The sequence below is a fragment of the Moschus berezovskii genome, chromosome 15 (genome assembly GCF_049115385.1).
Source record: "Moschus berezovskii isolate FMDL1 chromosome 15, NW_MosBer_1.0, whole genome shotgun sequence".
NCBI lineage: Eukaryota > Metazoa > Chordata > Mammalia > Artiodactyla > Moschidae > Moschus > Moschus berezovskii.
Window position 1 is genome coordinate 36807238 of NC_142474.1, and position 19435 is coordinate 36826672.

General features: G+C 44.7%; 1 protein-coding gene across 1 annotated transcript; it reads left to right on the forward strand.

Annotated features, from left to right (window-relative positions):
• The first annotated feature begins 383 nt into the window (after nt 1-383).
• Nucleotides 384-12198, forward strand: PROKR2 (prokineticin receptor 2). The gene is made up of 3 exons (XM_055431967.2): nt 384-638; nt 2792-3392; nt 9764-12198. The coding sequence occupies exons 2-3, from the start codon at nt 2935-2937 to the stop codon at nt 10458-10460; spliced, it is 1155 nt and encodes a 384-aa protein (XP_055287942.1). The 5' UTR covers nt 384-638; nt 2792-2934; the 3' UTR covers nt 10461-12198.
• Nucleotides 12199-19435: the final 7237 nt, after the last annotated feature.

Genomic DNA, 19435 nt, shown 5'->3' on the forward strand with positions numbered 1-19435 from the left:
TGAGCAGGGCAAGCCTCCCAGAGTCTCCAGCTTCCTCCAGAGGAATCTCCTCCCCCACAACCCCAAAGCCCCATTCTGCACTCGACAGTGTCCCCAGCACACAGCTTCCAGAACGAACGATAGAATGCACCCTAGGCTCTTCCAGAAGTAATCAAAGTGTATGCAGCAGGAGCAAATGCTGTCACTTTGCTCCAGGAAGACAGGATCCCTGTGGGGCGCCACGCATAGGGTACAGAGGGCCTCGCGGGTTCCTCAGAATGCGTCATATCTAACGGCTACGGAGGTCCCATTCACACAGGGGTACGAGGGCACAGAAACCCTCTCGAGGGACCGACCCTGCCAAGGCGGCTAGAACTTCGTGCGTCCCGAATCCTGGGAGCACCAGGTGCGCGAGGCGAGAGGCCACCCTCCGCGCTGAGACAGGCGGGGACCCTGGGGCGGAGCCCAGAGCGGAGCTGGCGCACCCAGCCTGGCCCCAGACGCCGGGAAGAGCTGGGCGGGCGGAACGCGAACTCTAGCTGGAACCCGGGGACCACGACGCGCCCGGGAAGGGCGCTGAGGGAGAAGGAATACGGACACCTCCTTCGAAGCGCAAGTCTGGGTTCCCGAGACCGCTGGTGGGGAGAGCGCGGAAGCCGGTAAGTGCAGAGCTTGGCGCAGTCCCGGGCTCCGGCGCCGGGGTGGGGGGCCTCGCTCGGGCTGAGGGCTCAGACGCCCGCTTCTTCCTCAGGGAGTTTCGGGCCGCTCTGCCTGCTGCCGCCTTCCGAAGGCGCCCTGGCTGGCTCTCAGTAGAGGAGACCAGGCAGGGGGCCGTAGGCTGGGACTAGGCAGTGCGGCCGCGGACGGAGGGAGCCACTAGGTAGCTGGGCCGCGGGGCCAGCACCAAACCGTAGAGGGGGGCGTGGGCAGGGGAGTGCCTTCGGGAAGGTGAGCAGGAAAGGGGAAGTGTCTCTGGGAAAAGCCCCGCTCTGCAGCTCCTCTCTCCACTACCAGTTTTCTTCCCGCCTGGAGGCCTCACAGGCTTTGCTTCTCGAGCCTGAATTTCTGACTTGATTCCCGCCCCTGCCAGGGCAGCGCCTCCGGCGACTGCGCGGCCGTGCCAGTGGTTAATAAGGGAGAGGAAGGACCAGGCTCCCGGAGCGGGTTGGTCAAGGGCAGGGAGAGTATCCCGAGGTAATGGGGTATGGACCCGCTCCAGCCTGGGAGCCCTCCGTCTCCTCGCGGGTCCCGGGACCGGAATCAAAGAGCAGCCGAAAGTAGAATCCGAGAGAGCGCGAGTCCAGCTTCTCGATCTCCGGCTTAGTAATGTCTGCGAGGGGCTGGGTGAGAGAGAGAGGCGATCCAAAACGAAGTTATCTCTAGCTGCGGTCTTGAACCTCCCCGGGTACACAGCAGGCTGCCGCGCCGCAGGTTGGAGTGTACTGGCCATCCTGCGACTGCTGTCCGTGCTGGGGAGCGGGGATGGGGATGGGGTGGGAGAGCAGTTTCTGTCCTTCTTTATCCCCATCTTCTCACAGGGCTGGACCAAACCAAACCTACTGTCCAGTTTGTTCCGCTTCTTGCTTCCAGAATCCCGTGGCTCCCACTCTTGGGAGTTCTTCCCAGTGTGCTAGGAGGTGGGGGAAGGTGGATGAGCGCGGGGAGAGACGGGGTGGGAGGCAGGTGAGGGGTGGTATTCCGCGGGTGCTCGGTCTGAATTCTTTTCCCAGTGCCTCGACACCTCAAACCCAACAGTACCCTATCTTCTGAGGGCTCGGTACTTTAGAGACTTATTTCCTCCCCCATGGGCATCTGGAGGCACCAAGAATGTAGAGAACTTAGGCCATAAGGGACACGTACGTCAGCCCTCAGGCCCTCCTGGATCCTTACTGACACTCCTCCCACCCCCACACCCCCACCCCCTTGGGCGGCTGTTTTCAGTTAAGCAATATCTTGGAGCGGCCACCACTTTAAGAGGACACAGACTCGTTAAGGAGATGTGGTACTTCCCAGTCAAGGCTGGAAGGGGAACTGGGGGCCTGGTGAGGGGGCAGATCAAAAGAGTGGAGGCAGGGAAGAGAAGCAGACAGGAGTTTTTTCTAAAATGGCCTCAGGAAACAGCAGGAGAATTCCCTCCCACCCTCAGGCTTCTCCACCTGCAGAATCTTGGTTGGGATCTTCATTCATTCCTTCAACAGCCCCTCCTCTGTGCCAGGCCTTGGGCTAGGCATCAGGATTTTGGTTTATAGGAAAACTGGAATTCAGAGAGCATAAATCACTGGCCCAAGATGACTCAGCCTGTCTATGTGAAAGTGGTGATTTTCAACTCTGTGAACTGGCCCAGAGAGGAAGCAGTCCCTGCTTTGCAGAAAAGACCCTACTGTATCCACATCCTCTGGCTTCATTGTCCTTGGCCACAGCTGGCACAACATTGTGACTCCCATAGAGTCCTGAGTCAGCTGCCTGAGCAGCTGGGGGAAACTTCTGGAAGACCCCCATGGGGACTTCTTGGGGGCAGGGGAGAGTGACTGGGCAGTCAAACTGGTCTTGGCCCCAGGGCAAAAAGCAAAGATATACATTCTTCTTGGGTGTCTCTGGGGAGTCCAAACCAACCCATGCCCAAATCCCTCCTGACAGCCAGTCAGTAGGGGGTTTCCCAATTTCCAGATATCATGTGTCCTCCCCACTGTCCCATGGGCAGTTCTGCCTGAGGGTAGACACTGGATCTGGTTTGCCTACCCCTGGGGGGACTCTGAGAAGATGCTACCAGGTGTTCACCTGTATCTTATCAACTGGCTGTGTCTCCTTTCAGGATCGAGGATGGCATGTTGACTCCCCAAGGATGTGGGCAGGGTGCTAGGATCTCTGACCTCATGAGAGCAGAAGGTCTGGACCCTAGCTCAGAGTCTGCAGATCCTGGAGTCTCCCACACACCGCTCACTGGCAATCTTCACCATGGCAGCCCAGAATGGAAATGCTAGTTTTCCAACCAACTTCAGTATACCCCAAGAACATGCCTCCTCCCTCCCCTTCAACTTCAGTTATGGTGATTATGACCTCCCTCTGGATGAGGATGAGGATATGACCAAGACTCAGATCTTCTTTGCAGCCAAGATCGTTATCGGGGTGGCACTTGTGGGTATCATGCTGACTTGTGGTATTGGCAACTTTGTCTTTATCACTGCCCTCACCCGCTATAAAAAGCTGCGCAACCTCACCAACCTGCTCATTGCTAACCTGGCCATCTCCGACTTCCTGGTAGCCATCATCTGCTGCCCCTTTGAGATGGACTACTATGTGGTGCATCAGCTCTCCTGGGAGCATGGCCATGTGCTCTGTGCCTCTATCAACTACCTGCGTACCGTCTCACTCTACGTCTCCACCAACGCCCTGCTGGCCATTGCTATAGACAGGTGAGGATGTCAGGCACCGGAAACATGATGGAGGTGGCCCAGGTCTTCTCTTGCCTCGCTTCAGTTCTAACAGCTGGCTTTACTCCAGATTCAAATGTTTGCCGATCTATGGAGGCAAAAGGAGGGTTGGTTTCTTCAGTGGTGGCTCATATTCTTCCAAATGTAGGCAAGAGTGAGTCTCCTGAACCCCTAGCTCTCGGCCATGCTGCCATATACCACATCTGCTTCAGATATAGGCATGTCATATAACCATGAGCCTCTCCAACACACAAGCAAAAGCAGCAGGTTTAAGCAGGTTACTACTTAGCTACATTATAGACAAGGCAGCTTCCAGTCAAGGCAGCATGTGCAGTTTTTCTTGTAACCACAACCCAAATCAAGATATAGAACATTTTCATTTCCTAGAAAGCTTCCTTGTGCCCCTTACCAGTCAATCCTCCCACCCCAGGCAACCATCAATCTGATTTCTAGTGTCATAGTTTCATTTTACCTATTTTTTAACTTCACAAAAATGTAATAATACAGTATGTACTCTGGTTTCTGGTGACTCTGATGCAAAGCTGATTTTGCAATGGGATTATTGCATGGTTTGCTTGTAAAAAAGAGAGAAGGACATTCTTGCCTTTCTTTTTTGCATACATCCCTCTGCTTATTTGCATATATTTGCATGATATCTTCTGGAAGTCCTTGATCTGTTGTAAATTTATAAAGTAAAATTTCTAATTACAGCTTCAGACAAATTTGACACGTTTTATTTATGTAAACAGTAGTAGGCCAGCACTGAACCACCAGTGGCTCTTTTTAAGAAGCCAATTTGTGTCACATTTTCTTGGTTCATCATTGTGAGTTATGCTGAAACTCATTTTGATGATGTATTTTTAGTCATATTTTTCCTTTTTATCATCTTTCAACTTGTTTTTCCCTGTTCTCAGCGCTATTTAGGTCCATTGTCCTTTTTAATCAACCCATTGATTTTTTCATTTATGATAATATAATACACATGCAGATATAAGAGGCATCTTCCTTTTTATAACTTAATTCCTGTAGGAAAAGAGCAATTTTGTTATCATAACTGTGAGGCTCTCAAGCCCTGAACCGTATTTATGAAACTTACCTATCAACCAACTACACAAAATACCCCAGGGGAAATATGTTTGATACAATAATACAAAGTCAGATTCTTGGGACCCTGCTGAATGGGAATGCCCTGGCTAGAGCTTAAGCATCTGCATTTTACCCATTCCCTGAGTGACTCTGTTGTCTGCTCAAGTGGGAGTTACCACTGTCCTCATCCCCTTTGTTCCATTGAAATCTTTGTCTTTATAATGTAGTTGTGGGGCTTTTCTTTTTTTTTAATATTGGAGATTCTCAGGAAGTAAACATCCTGTTTCAGTACAGGAGTGGCTCCTTTTCCACCCCAAACTAGCTCTACCTCAGTCAGCTTCCAGCTCTGTCAGCAGTTCCACCATCTCCCAGTCACACAAGCAGGTAATACTACCATCATCCTTTGCTTTTCTCCCTGTTCTACCCCCACCCACACACCCCCTTTGCCAGATGCAGCCCTACACCAGGTCCTGGTAATAGTCCCCCCAGCCTCATCTCTTGGCAAGTCATGGCTGGACCAACACTATGCTCCTCTAACTTGTCTCTTCACCCCTACAGGAGATCCTGACTGCCCCCTGAAATCCATACTCATCCATAATAAGCATCAGAATATCACCATTGAAGAGTCTTTCTAATATATTTCATTCTTTACAAAACCTCCAAAAGTTTCAATGCCTGTAGAACACATGCCAAATCCTGAGTCGTAGTCTTTGTAGTCTGATGCCAATCTGTCTTTCAGTCTCATGTATGGGGACACAGATAGTCTTTTCCAAAGGACACTGTATTTTAAGCACAATAACCACATCTTCTATCTTTTTGTTTCCTTTGTGCTTAGCAAAGAGCCTCAAACCTGTGCCTTGTTTGGTTTACTCCCAAAATAGACCCTGAGACCAGGATTCATGTGCAGGTAGCACCCAGGAAGCACCTACAGGGAGATGGGAAATGCAGCAAGGAAAGGCAGTCAATAAAAGCTGTATCACTGAACAAATTTCCACTGTGGGAAACTGATGCTTATTCTTGCCACAGAACTCTTGGAGCTGGTGTAGATCACACCTCAGAGTTCTCCCAGGAGTGGGAGGTGGGTGAGGGAGCTGAGCTATTTATATACCAAACCTCTTAAGTCATTTGTGAGAGCCTCTGGAAATTCTGTGCAGGTTACCAAGAGTACTCTGGAAGCCAGAGAAGACCTTCCGACAAAGAAATGCAGGTGTTAGCTGGTGGGAGGGGACAGGTATGCACTGAAGTGATAAAAGCAAAGGGATATAGAGGGGCATCAACAGCATCTGCTTCAACCTGATAGATCCACAGGTTGCTGAATCCTACTGTATGCCCAGCCTATGTGTATAGAAACATAAAGTAGTAGAAGATACAGTCTTTGACCTCTGGGAGCTTCAGTTCAGTTCAGTCTCTCAGTCGTGTCCGACTCTTTGCAACCCCATGAATCACAGCATACCAGGCCTCCCTGTCCATCACCAACTCCCAGAGTTCACTCAAACTCACCTCCATCGAGTTGGTGATGCCATCCAGCCATCTCATTCTCTGTCGTCCCCTTCTCCTCCTGCTCCCGATCCCTTCCACACAAAAACTAGAATAATCTATTGATAAGAGTAACTCAGAGGAAGACACGATGATTATGTTGGTGATGCAGTCTGGGAAAACTTCATGAGGAAGTTGTGGTACTTTGAGTGTGCTATTCTGACCACCTCCTATACTCCGTTGATCAAGGCAGGACTCTATAGCTTCAATAGTAGTAGATGACTGAACACACAACACTTGAAGCTAGAACAGTGAGGCTGACAGCAGTTGGTTGGTCTCATATATTCCCAGCCCAAGGGAGGAGAACACTGGCCACCAGGCAGGGCCATGTGTGCCATGTGGGAGTTGCACTCAGGAATAGAATGAACCAGCAGGGGCTGTGGACATCAGGCTTTACAGTGACAAGAAATTGAGGTGACCTTAGCTCCCATGGAGGATGTGATTGACTTGTTTGAATGATTTTGCCAACTGGCAGGGAAGTGAAACCCATTAGTTGTGGGTTAGGGGTGCAGTTATTCCCACCGATAGAAAAACTAGCAGGACAGGAGCCTATCTTACCAGGAGGAGGGATACATCTGGTGAAAACAGAGGAACTCACAGCTAAACTTTTTGTAGCTATCAAAGCACATATGGAATTTCAGCTCTTAAAATTCATGACTCTAATAAATAGCATCTTTCTTTCTTACTCAGTTTCAAACCAATTGAAAAATAAGGCAAAATGATAAGAAAGATAGATGATGGCCAAACTCTTACTTTTGTTGAGATGACATTAATATTAAATAATTGGCTTGTATCTGTAGGCATGGGGACTACATCATACTCAGAACAAACCCTGACACCAGCAGCAGGAGAAGAGCAATGTTCTTGTGCAGAGGGCCTAGAAGAGATGCTATTTGAAGTCACAGAGACCCCAGAAGGAGAGTGTTGACCTCAAGAAACAGCCAAGCAGATAGATGGCAACAAAGACTTTACAGATGCCTCTCTTGCCAATGAAAGAATCATAGGAAAAGATGAGTTTAAACAAAGTATTTTAGCTTCCAGCATGCTTTATGTACATTTACCTTCTCAAATGGTTGAACCTTTCAAAAAGGTTGTCTATAAAGTTATTTTTATCTCCCTTTCACAGACGAAGAAACTAAGTCCCAGGGGCATAAGTGATTTATCTGAGGATTTAGGTACAGAGCTAAAATCCAGGGCTTCTGAATAATGCCTAGGCAGTGTTCTTTATTTTATGATTTATTTGATGACAATAAATCATAAAATAAAGCTCTGAATTTTGGAGCATCCTATAGGATAAGGAAGAAGTTACAGAGTGAAAAGGAATTAGAATTTAAGAGTTGAGAGCAGAGTAAGCAGAGCTGTAGAAATTCTCTTTAGCATTGATTACTGAGATACTTTTCATACTGGAATCAGATTGGGAGAGTTATTAAGTCCTGAACTAGTTCTTCATTATGTAAGGACTTTGGACTCACTATGGGAGGCAGAATAATGACCCCCAAGATATCCACATCTTAATCCCCAGGACATGTTATGCCTAAGAGGAATTAAGGTTGCTAATTAACTGATCATAAAATAAGAACATTATACTGGATTATCTGGGTGGGATCAGTGTAATCACAACAGTCCTTAAATGTGCAAGAGGGAGGCAGAAAAGTCAGTGTCAGGGTGCTGTGTTACGGGAAGGGCTTGACTGATCATTGATGGCTTTGAACATATAAGAGGGCTATAAGCCAAGTAATGAAGGCAGCCCTAAAGGAAAAACAAATGAGATTTTTCCCTAAGAGCCTCCAGAAAGGAACACAGGCCTACCAACACCTTGATGTTAGCACAGTAAGATACATGTCAGACTTCAGACTTCAAAACTATAAGAAAATAAATTTGTTTAAGCCACTGAGTTTGTTGTAATTTGTTATAGCAGCGACAGGAAACTGATACACTCAGCATCACAGAGAGACAATGATTGTGAGATGTCCCTGCCCCAGGGAAGGATGAGCTAACCCACTTGTCCTATCTCCAGCCCTGTGAGCCTTCTGCTATCCAGGCAATTCATGCAGGTTAACTTGGAAAAACTGGGACCCATGGATGTGTAAAGAACTCTAGCAAGCACTACTCATTAATTTATATAGCTAGGGTGCAGCCAGTGGTTGGGATGAGATCCAGTTTTATCTCAGGTCTTCAAAAAGCTGCAACCTGGGGTGAACAAGGCTGCCATGAGATCTCCTAACTGAAGTCTATGGGTCAGAGCTGCCAGTGGGCAAGGGGAAGGCAAAAGCAGGTAAAACAACCTCATAACAGATTATTGCCAGGGACAGACAGAAATAGCACTCCAGAAGGCCTTCTTGGTCAAGTCAGAAACTTGGAAAGGTGACCAAAGGGTCTAGCTACCAAAAACTGTAAAGTGAAGTCAATGTGAAGTCGCTCAGTCGTGTCCGACTCTTTGCGACCCATGGACTGTAGCCTACCATGCTCCTCCATCCATGGGATTTTCCAGGCAAGAATACTGTAGTGGGTTGCCATTTCCTTCTCCAGAGGCTTTTCCCGATCCAGGGATTGAACCCGGGTCTTCCGCATTGTAGGCAGATGCTTTACCATCTGAGCCACCAGGGAAGGCTAGATAGAAATCTATGGGAATCTTCCTGCTGTTGGTCATAAACTGACTCAAGCTCAAGATATGAGGTATACGTTCATCTCCAAGACTGAATTGCTTCTTCCTAACCCCTCATACCTCATGCCTCTTTTCTTCCTCCACCTACCTCTTCCTCTTGACCCATAAAATGCACAAGAATGATTCCAGAGCACTAAATTATCTAAATAGGTGTTATCAGGTTTCTCTGGAAAGGAAGTGTTCAACCTACACAAATGAGCTCATTTCCCACTAAGGGCTCCAAACTCTTTCCCATGCAGTGTTGCTGATTGGAAAGAGGATAAAAGCTTTATGCTATATGCTGCTTGATGGTGTCAAGGCGACTTTACATACCTTCTCATCTGAGCTTGAGACAGCCTATGGAGGTGGGTGTAAAAGGTTTGTATCAGGAGACTACTACATTCCATTCCGTGCACCAAGTGAGCTTGGGCAAGTCATTTACATCTCACTAGATTTCTCAGATTCCACCCTAAACCACCCCTACCCTCCAGCTCTGTAATGCAGAATGACACCTGAGGGTAGCAGAGAGAAAGTCCTAGTCCACAGACCTTCTTTTGCCTCTTCACCAGGAGATTTGTGAATTGAAGAGTTTTGAAAGAATTATATTCTTAGGCAGAAAGGCAAGCTGGAAAGTCAGTTGGTATCAATAGGATTTATAATCATGATAGACCTCATGTATTTATTGAATATCTAGTACATGCCAAGCATTTCACAAACATTGTAACATTTAATATTAACAGAAGCCCTGCAAGGTAGGTATCATTTTATCCCATGTTGCATTTGAGGAAAGGAATCTCAGATTGATTCACTCTGGACCCCCAAAGCCAATCAGATAAAAAGCCAGGATTTATTCTATCTGTTTGACCCAAATCCTGTGCTGTTCCCACTAAACCTCTCCTCTCCTCCAAACGCCAAATGCTGTTGCTAAAATAAAATGACGTATGCTGAGGCTGGAAAATAGGTACGTGGGGAGTCATTGTGCCATTTTGTCTGCTACTGTGGGTGTTTGGGTTAGTTAAAAACTAATAATGACTACAAGCATATATCAGCATACATCATTGCTACTGATGCTTCCCTCCCCCACCAGATATCTTGCTATCGTTCACCCCTTGAAACCACGAATGAATTATCACACAGCCTCCTTCCTGATCGCTTTGGTCTGGATGGTATCCATTCTCATCTCCATCCCATCAGCCTACTTCACAAAGGAAACCGTCCTCTTCATTGTCAAAAACCAGAAAAAGATCTTCTGCGGCCAGGTCTGGCCAGTGGACCAGCAGCTCTACTATAAATCCTACTTCCTCTTTGTTTTTGGCATCGAGTTCCTGGGCCCCGTGCTCACCATGGCCCTGTGCTATGCCAGGATCTCCCAGGAGCTCTGGTTCAAAGCGGTCCCGGGTTTCCAGACTGAGCAGATCCGGAAGAGGCTGCGCTGCCGCCGGAAGACGGTCCTGGTACTCATGTGTATCCTCACGGCCTATGTTCTGTGCTGGGCGCCCTTCTATGGCTTCACAATCGTGCGCGACTTCTTCCCCGCTGTGTTTGTGAAGGAAAAGCATTACCTCACAGCCTTTTATGTTGTGGAGTGCATCGCCATGAGCAACAGCATGATCAACACCGTGTGCTTCGTGACAGTGAAGAACAACACCATGAAGTACTTCAAGAAGATGCTGCTGCTCCACTGGCGGCCCTCCCACCATGGGAGTAAGTCCAGTGCTGACCTCGACCTCAAAACCAGCCGCCTGCCGGCCACGGAGGAGGTGGATTGTATCAGGCTGAAGTGACCCACCGGTATTTCACAATTGAAAACCCAAAAGCTAGTACTTGGAGCACAGTTTATCAATAACCAAGTTCACAGGCTGCATGGGGAAAGGGCAACTGTTATCACACTTCGCTACTCTCAAGGAGCTGGATGTTTCTGCAGTCATAAAATGCAGTGTGGCTTGACACAAACCACAGCAGCTAACATTTACTGATACCTGCTCAATGCACTGTGCACAAGGACACCAGCGAGATTAAAGAGCAATAGGAGCTGACATTTATTGATTACCTACTGTGTGTAAAAATATTTAAATAGCAAGATGAATTGGCAGAAGTCATTGGAGTCATCAAGTTATATCCAAATATTTAGCTGTCAGACAGAGGCCATGGTTGGTCTTCTAGATTCATACTTCATCTTACCTCATTGTGTATACAGTCAGTGCAGGAAAGTCAAAAGCCAAGAGAATATAGAACAATGGAGATAAACGCATGAGTTACAGTATGGGGTTTACAGCCTCATGGAGAGACAGTTCACGTCATCACAATGAGCTTTTCCACTCAGATATTATGATTTCATTAGAATACTCCCTTGGATTCTGGTTGCCAGAATATAATTTTTCTCATAATCAGGTCATTAGTTATCTATAATGGTGTCATTTCAAATAAAAGAACCAAAAAAATCTCTTTTCCTATGATCCTTGAAAGCTCATCATTCTTTTGGGTGAAGACAGACAATCCTGAAATGAGGAACACATCCAGTTCCTGACACCTTAAAGTAAATGATGTCAGAAACTCCAATATCAAGGAGAAAGGGGTGGAGTTTGCCACTGGCAATGAACATAATCTGTGTGGCAATTTTTCCTAAGGCCTGGACCATTTTTCTAGAACACATCCTCTTTTTCAAAGATGAGGTATACTTGGAATTCAAAGACCTGGGTTCAAGTTCTAAATCATGTGACCTAGATGTTTATTCTCTCTGCATCTCAGTTTTGTTCAATAAAACAGGACTACCTTACAGGACCTTTGGGAGAGACCACTGAGGTCATAGTTTATGAAAGTGATTTTCACCTATACAAGTGACAAGAATGGATAAGTGATATTGAGCAATTTGTTTGGACCCCATCCACTGTGGCTTATTATGGAGAAACACTCCCACTTTTTCATCCTTATTCTATGAACCAGTGAGCCCTGAACTCTTTGCAGATCTCTGAACTCTACATCAGGAGGAAAAAAGAATCCTTGTCCTGGGTTATAATCAGGAAGGTTCAATCTCAGAGTCTCAGTAACCCCCCTTCCCTGACTTTCAGTATCCCTGTGATCATAGAAGTGTTTTGACAGTCTTCCCTGCACGTTGCCAAACAACACACCCCACAGTTGCCTAAATCTGTTTGTATTATCACATATCTGTGGTAATTGTGTATATTTGTCCTCATTCCTTCTGGATTCATTTTGAAGCAGAGACTATACAAATGGGAACTGATTTAGGATTGACTCAAATGACCTACATTTGGACAATTCCCACTTTTCTGTAGTTAAAGTGTTACTTAGTTGTTTGCTTATGCGTGTATGTATGTTTAATTAATCGTTGGTGTTTTATCCAACAGTAGTGTTTCAACCAACATTTTCCTCTATCACCACCCAGCAGACTCACTTTCAGCCCAATTAGTGTACCCTCAGAAAATGTAAACTCACTTTAACACTAGGTTACCCAAACTGTTTATAAATTCTGATTTTAAAAAACTATATGATTTATTCTAAAGCCAAGCAAGTAAATATTTGGGGTTATCTGCATTTTCACAAATGTAATAACTGCATTTTTATTTATTACTCCTATCCTGCTCTTCTCCTAATAAGATGATTCTTTAAGAGTAGACTGTTACTAATTGTATCAGTCAAAAGAATTCAGCCCCTTTTTCCTTTTTATATTATACTAACCTCTCTTCCGAAGAACTGATGCTTTTGAACTGTGGTGCTGGAGAAGACTCTTGAGAGTCCCTTGGACTGCAAGGAGATCCAACCAGTCCATTCTGAAGGAGATCGGTCCTGGGTATTCATTGGAAGGACTGATGCTAAAGCTGAAACTCCAATACTTTGGCCACCTCTTGCGAAGAGTTGACTCACTGGAAAAGACTCTGATGCTGGGAAGGACTGGGGGTGGGAGGAGAAGGGGACGACGGAGAATGAGATGGCTGGATGGCATCACCGACTCTGTGGACATGAGTTTGAGTGAACTCCGGAAGTTGGTGATGGACAGGGAGGCTTGGCGTGCTGTGATTCATGGGGTCGCAAAGAGTCAGTCACAACTGAGCGACTGAACTGAACTGAACCGAACCTCTCTTCATTTAAATTTAATGGAAACAACTTTTGTAAATATCAGTGTGATTTGTGAGTTTCCAGTGAATAAAAATGTTACATTGTTATCAGATGAAATAATTAACATATGGAATCTTAACCACGCTATTAAAGCATTTTCCCTGCTAATCTTCTATGTGTTAGTATATTTAGATATCAGTGAAGTAATAATCATTTAAACAGTTAAACCTTTAAACAGAGAAGGAAGTTCTTAAAGGCATTGTTAGAACAATAGTAGCTCACACCAGCAATCAGTCTCATCTTGGTCACATCTCTCAAGCTGCCAGCCTGAGAGAGTACTCATGCATGCAAATCAGTCAGAGAACCACTACTTCATGTTCACATTCACATTCACGTTCACGGTCCTGCTTCATTTCATTCTTTAAAAATTAAAAAAAAAAAAACCTTCATTTTAAAATCATCTTGTTTGTTTAATGAATAATGCTGTTTACATGGAGACTGTTCATTGATCTAACTGGTGTTAAGGTAATAAATGAATAGCACTTGTGTTTACCCTTTTCTTCTTGAGACTAATTAACGCTAAGCTTAAGATACTTTTGATGTGCTGAGATATATAAATATTTATATATAATTTTATATTGGGGGCTATTGAAAATTTAATCTCGTTTGGCAAGACAGATCCATTTCCTTGGCCAGAATAAAAGAAGGATGGCTTTATGATGAAGCTATTAGAGATTTTTCTTTCAGCATCCAACATCAATAATAAGTTGATTCTCAAATTGAAGAAATTAAAAAATAGCTTCAGGCCTTTCAGGGGTAAAAACCAATTCTAGACTTACGAAGGAAAAAGTTACACATGGGATGTGATTATAAACTTAAAATGAGTTCTATCTCTAGGGGGAAGTGTCGGCTTTGAATCATATGTTCTCAATCTAGCCATTATCTCTCCCTTGAACTCAAGATCACACACACACACACACACACACACCTCAACAGGACGCCAAAGCAGGAAAAGGCCTTTGGGGGCATGTAATTCAACTCACTAGTGTCTTAGATGAGAAGCTATGAATTCCAAATGAGGAAGTGATTTGCTTAAGGATGCACAGCTAACACTTGCTGGAGCCAAAATAGTGCCCCCAGGTCTCAGTCTGGTCCAGTAACTGCCCTTCTGAATCCAAAGGAGAGGACTTCCTCTAAGAATGTTTAGAGGGCTATTTAAATAGGTTCCTCACCTCCTAAGAGAATCTTAAACTGCACAAAAGATACTTCCTTCCCTCTGCCAAGCAGAGTGCATCCCATCTAACAGACTTCATAACCTAGAATCCAGGGTTCCAGAGAAACCAGAATTACCCCAGGACAACTCTAGTGCTCCTGCTTTTCATTTCTCCTAATGGGAGAAGTGCCCCCTTTGGGAGACGTCTGAGCACGTTTAGCTTGAATGTACATGGAGCTATTTGGATGTGGTTTTGGAGCCATGTGGGAAAGCAGATTATGATGAGAAGAGGCCTTGGCCACAGAAAAGTAGGTGGTGGGGAAAAGGGCTTTCTCATATTGGAAGACAAAGCAAGTCCAAGGCCATAGTGTGTAATCATCACACAAGTGGTGAGCAGTGGTCATTCTTCATGCCTCCCAGGAGCCAAATACCTTCTGGTCACCAGGTAATCCTCTCTCCTGAGGTACACCTATCAGGCCACACATCACCTCCTGGAGTTGCTTGAACCAATTACTCCTTTATAGATGCTCAAAGAGCTCCAAATACAAGACAATTTTTCTAAGCGATAAAGAGGCGTGAGGGAAAAATGTGTTTGGCACTTGCTTTGGCTATAACAAATTGGCTGAAGGTGAGAGATTCATTGGAAGTTGAAAAGAATACTCATCAGATAGAGGAAAGTAGGCACGGGGTTTGCCTCCAAGAAGTGAGGAGGTCAGTTTTGGAACTGAAGGTCATATAGACACAAGGTCCTTCCAGTCCTTTGTTGATTCCTTGTACTGAATTTTCACATGTGAGTCACAGTCTGAGATGAAAGAGGTCATCTCCAGGATATCATGTAATGCTGTTTGTAGGTTTCCAGCTTTGGATCCAGGCAAGTTCCTGATATAATTCTTTGACTGACTTCTGCAGCAGAAATGGTCCACTGTGTGCAGAAGATCTTCCACCCACTCACTTATTTGGTCTCTGTGCTGATTGCTGTGGAGGAACAAAGGTGTGGGTGCAAGTCTGAATCTGAGAGTGACTCTCAAAATGATACATGATTATGTTGAAGTAGAGACACTGTAAGACCACCTGACCTGCCTCTTGAGAAACCTATATGCAGGTCAGGAAGCAACAGTTAGAACTGGACATGGAACAACAGACTGGTTCCAAATAGGAAAAGGAGTACGTCAAGGCTGTATATTGTCACCCTGCTTATTTAACTTATAAGTAGAATACAACATGAGGAACACTGGGCTGGAAGAAGCACAAGCTGGAATCAAGATTGCGGGAGAAATATCAATAACCTCAGATATGCAGATGACACCACCCTTATGGCAGAAAGTGAAGAGGAACTGAAGAGCCTCTTGATGAAAGTGAAAGAGGAGAGTGAAAAAGTTGGCTTAAAGTTCAACATTCAGAAAACTAAGATCATGGCATCTGGTCCCATCACTTCATGGGAAATAAATGGGGAAACAGTGTCAGACTTTATTTTTGGGGCTTCAAAATCACTGCGGATGCTGATTGCAGCCATGAAATTAAAAGATGCTTACTCCTTGGAAGGAAAGTTATGGCCAACCTAGATAGCATATTAAAAAGCAGAGACATTACTTTGCCAACAAAGGTCCATCTAGTCATGGCTATGGTTTTTCCAGTGGTCATGTATGGATGTGAGTGAGAGTTGGACTCTAAAGAAAGCTGAGTGCCAAAGAATTGATGCTTTTGAACTGTGGTGTTGGAGAAGACTCTTGAGAGTCCCTTGGACTGCAAGGAGATCTAACCAGTCCATCCCAAAGGAGATCAGTCCTGGGTGTTCATTGGAAGGACTGATGTTTAAGCTGAAACTCCAACACTTTGGCCACCTTGTGAAGAGCTGACTCATTGAAAAGACCCTGATGCTGGGAAAGATTGAGGGCAGGAGGAGAAGGGGATGACAGAGGATGAGATGGTTGGATGGCATCATTGACTCTATGGAAGTGAGTTTGAGTGAACTCTGGGAGTTGGTGATGGACAGGGAGGCCTGGTGTGCTGTGATTCATGGAGTCACAAAGAGTCGGACACGACTGAGTGACTGAACTGAACTGAACTGAAGCACAAAAATGGAGAGGATTTAGAAGACAGATTCCTTCCAACCATGGGAATCAGAAAAGGTTTGGAGTAGAGGGGTTGTTAGGCAGAGTTCTGGAAGATGGAGAATGGTGGGGAGAGAGTATTCTAGACAAAGAGAATAGAAAGAGCAAAGACATAAAAGAGGGAAAATGAGGCAGAATATAAGTGGAACAACAAATAGTTTGATTTGATAGACAGAATATAGATGTATAGGGGAGAAAAAACACTGGCAGCAGGATAAAAAGCAGGATGGAAAAAGAGGTGTACTGAAAGAGACTTGGATTCACAATGAGAATCATATTCAAATAGTAATTCTTATTTAATAACTTTCACTTTACCTCTTACCCCTTTACTTGTAAAATGGGAAAGATCATAGTACTTGCAGCATAAGATTATATGTGGATTAAATATGTATCTTAAACAACACCTCAGTTCAGTTCAGTTCAGTCACTCAGTGGTCTCCATCTCTTTGGAACACCATGGACTCCAGCATGCCAGGCTTCCCTGTCCATCATCAAATCCTGGAGCTTGCTCAAACTCATGTTCATTGAGTCATTGATGCCATCCAACCATCTCATCTTCTGCCGACCCCTTCTCCTCCTGCCTTCAATCTTTCCCAACATCAGGGTCTTTTCAAATGAGTCAGCTGTTCACATCAGGTGGCCAAAGTACTGAAGCTTTAGCTTCAGCATCAGTCCTTACAATTAATATTCAGGACTGATTTCCTGTAGGATGGACTGGTTGGATCTCCTTGCAGTCCAAGGGACTCTCAAGAGTCTTCTCCAACATCACAGTTCAAAAGCATCAATTCTTCAGAACCCAACTTTCTTTATAGTCCAACTCACATCCATACATGACTACTGGAAAAACCATAGCTTTGACTACACAGACCTTTGTTGGCAAAGTAATGTCTCTGCTTTTAATATGCTGTCTAGGTTTGTCATAGCTTTTCTTCCAAAGAGCAAGAATCTTTTAATTTCATGGCTGCAGTCACCATCTGCCATGATTTTTCAGCCCAAGAAAATAAAGTCTCTCAACTGTTTCCATTCTTTCCTTATCTATCTTCCATGAAGTGATGGGACCGGATGCCACCATCTTGGTTTTTTGAATGTTGAACTTTAAGCCAGCTTTTTCATTCTCCTCCTTCATTTTCATCAAGAGGCTCTTCAGTTCCTCTTCGCTTTTGCCATAAGAGTGGTGTCATCTGCATATCTGAGGTGATTGATATTTCTCCTTGCAATCTGGATTCCAGCTTATGCTTCATCCAGCCTGGCAAGTTCACATGATGTACTGTCCATACAAGTTAAATAAGCAGGGTGACAATATATGACCTTGACATACCCCTTTCCCAATTTGGAACCAGTCTGTTGTTCCATGTTCAGTTCTAACTGTTGCTTCCTGACCTGCATACAGATTTCTCAAGAGGTCAGGTGGTCAGGTATTCCCATCTCCTGAAGAATTTTCCAGTTTGTTGGGATCTACAGAGTCAAAGGCTTTGGTGTAGTCAATAAAGCAGAAGTAGATGGTTTTCTGGAACTCTTTTGCTTTTTCTGTGATCCAGTGGATGTTGGGAATTTGATCTTTGGTTCCTCTGCCTTTTCTGTTCCTCTGAACATCTGGAAGTTGTCAGTTTCCATACTATGGGTGCTTCCCTTGGAGAATTTTCAGCATTACTTTACTAGCGTGTGAGATGAGTGCAATTGTGTGGTAGTTTGAACATTCTTTAGCATTGCCTTTCTTTGGGATTGGAATGAAAACTGCCATTTTCAAGTCCTATGGCCACTGCTGAGTTTTCCAAAATTGCTTGCATATTGAGAGCAGCACTTAACAGCATCATCTTTTAGGATTTGAAATAGCTCAACTGGAATTCCATCACCTCCACTAGGTTTGTTCATCGTGATGGTTCCTAAAGCCCACTTGACTTCGGATTCCAGAATGTCTGGTTCTAGGTGAGTGATCACTCCATCATGGCCATCTCGGTCATGGAAATCTTTTTTGTATAGTTATTCTGTGTATTCTTGCCACCTTTTCTTAATATCTTCTGCTTCTTTTAGGTCCATACCTTTTCTGTCCTTTATTGTGCCCATCTTTGCATGAAATGTTCCCTTGGTATCTCCAATTTTATTGAAGCGATCTCTAGTCTTTCTCATTCTATTGTTTTCCTCTATTTCTTTGCATTGATCACTGAGAAAGGCTTTCTTATCTCTCCTTGCTATTCTTTGAATCTCTGCATTCAGATGGGTATATCTTTCCTTTTCTCTAGCACATCATAAGCAATCAATAGATATAAGCTATTATTTTTAGAATGATTAATTCTGGGAACAGAATTTCTCTTAGAGGAATCCAGAGTAATGTATCACATATAATCGATGTACTATTTGGGATTTATTCACCAGAGTATTTTCATCTTCTGTGGCTCTGAATTCTAGCTATCTTGGACTCCCAATTCGACCTGGCCAGCTCAAGTCATAGGATTTCTTCCATAGTATAAGGAAAATGCTCTTCCACCATTAAGGCTGAACCAGAAAGAATAATGATTCTAAGGAAGTTGGCATTAATATAGGGGAAGTCCCTTCCATACAGAAAGAAAGAAACAGAGCATACTCCTTCCAGTCCCAATGGTGGAGGGAAAGAAGGAAACAAGCTGATTAAAGACAGATGCATTTCCTGCTTTCTCTTTCAGAATATAAATCTAGGTAGTGAAGTGAAGATGCAGTAGAAGCACCTAAGATATAGGGAAGCCTAAGAAATGCTTGGGCCAGGAAACACCAATGAAATGCTTGCACATGTTCACTGCAGTAGGCCATAGACCTCTAAGAGAAGTCGTGCATAAGGCCCAGAGAGAGTGAGACAGCAGTGGAAGAAGCTGTAAGATAGAGGAGTCTGACATAGTACCTTGACACCTCACAGAAAGCAGTGAAGAATAGAGATCCATAAATTACCATGTGCCCCACTTAGGGGTCACGGATGGACAAGAGCCTGGGGTTGAATCAAATAGGCCATTATACATGGGGCCTTTGCAATCAAGCACAAATAGCTAGGACCATAGACTCCAAAAGACCAGTTGAAATGCATTATTTTTCAACAACCCACTCTGCAGCACAGCCAGCAAGGATCCAGAATCCACATAGGAGCTCTACCATATTGGGAAAGAGTAAGTAGAAGGGGCTTAAATCCCAAACATTTCATTTATCTGAAAGTGGGTGATTTAAACTGAATGGAGTATACTTAAGTCCAAAAAGACTATATGTCATTAACAGTGAAGTTTAAGTTTGTTCTCCACCTGCCAGTGAGACAGGGACTTATAAAGCTTTGACCAATGATAGAAAAGTCAAGAGGCTATGTTTTCCCCATCACACAAGTGTAGTGTCAGACAACACTGCA

Coding starts and splice junctions, on each gene's coding strand:
- PROKR2 (XM_055431967.2), top strand. CDS start 2,935: ATGGCAGCCCAGAATGGAAATGCTAGTTTTCCAACCAACTTCAGTATA. Junction 3,393..9,763: donor CTGGCCATTGCTATAGACAG/GTGAGGATGTCA, acceptor CTCCCCCACCAG/ATATCTTGCTATCGTTCACC.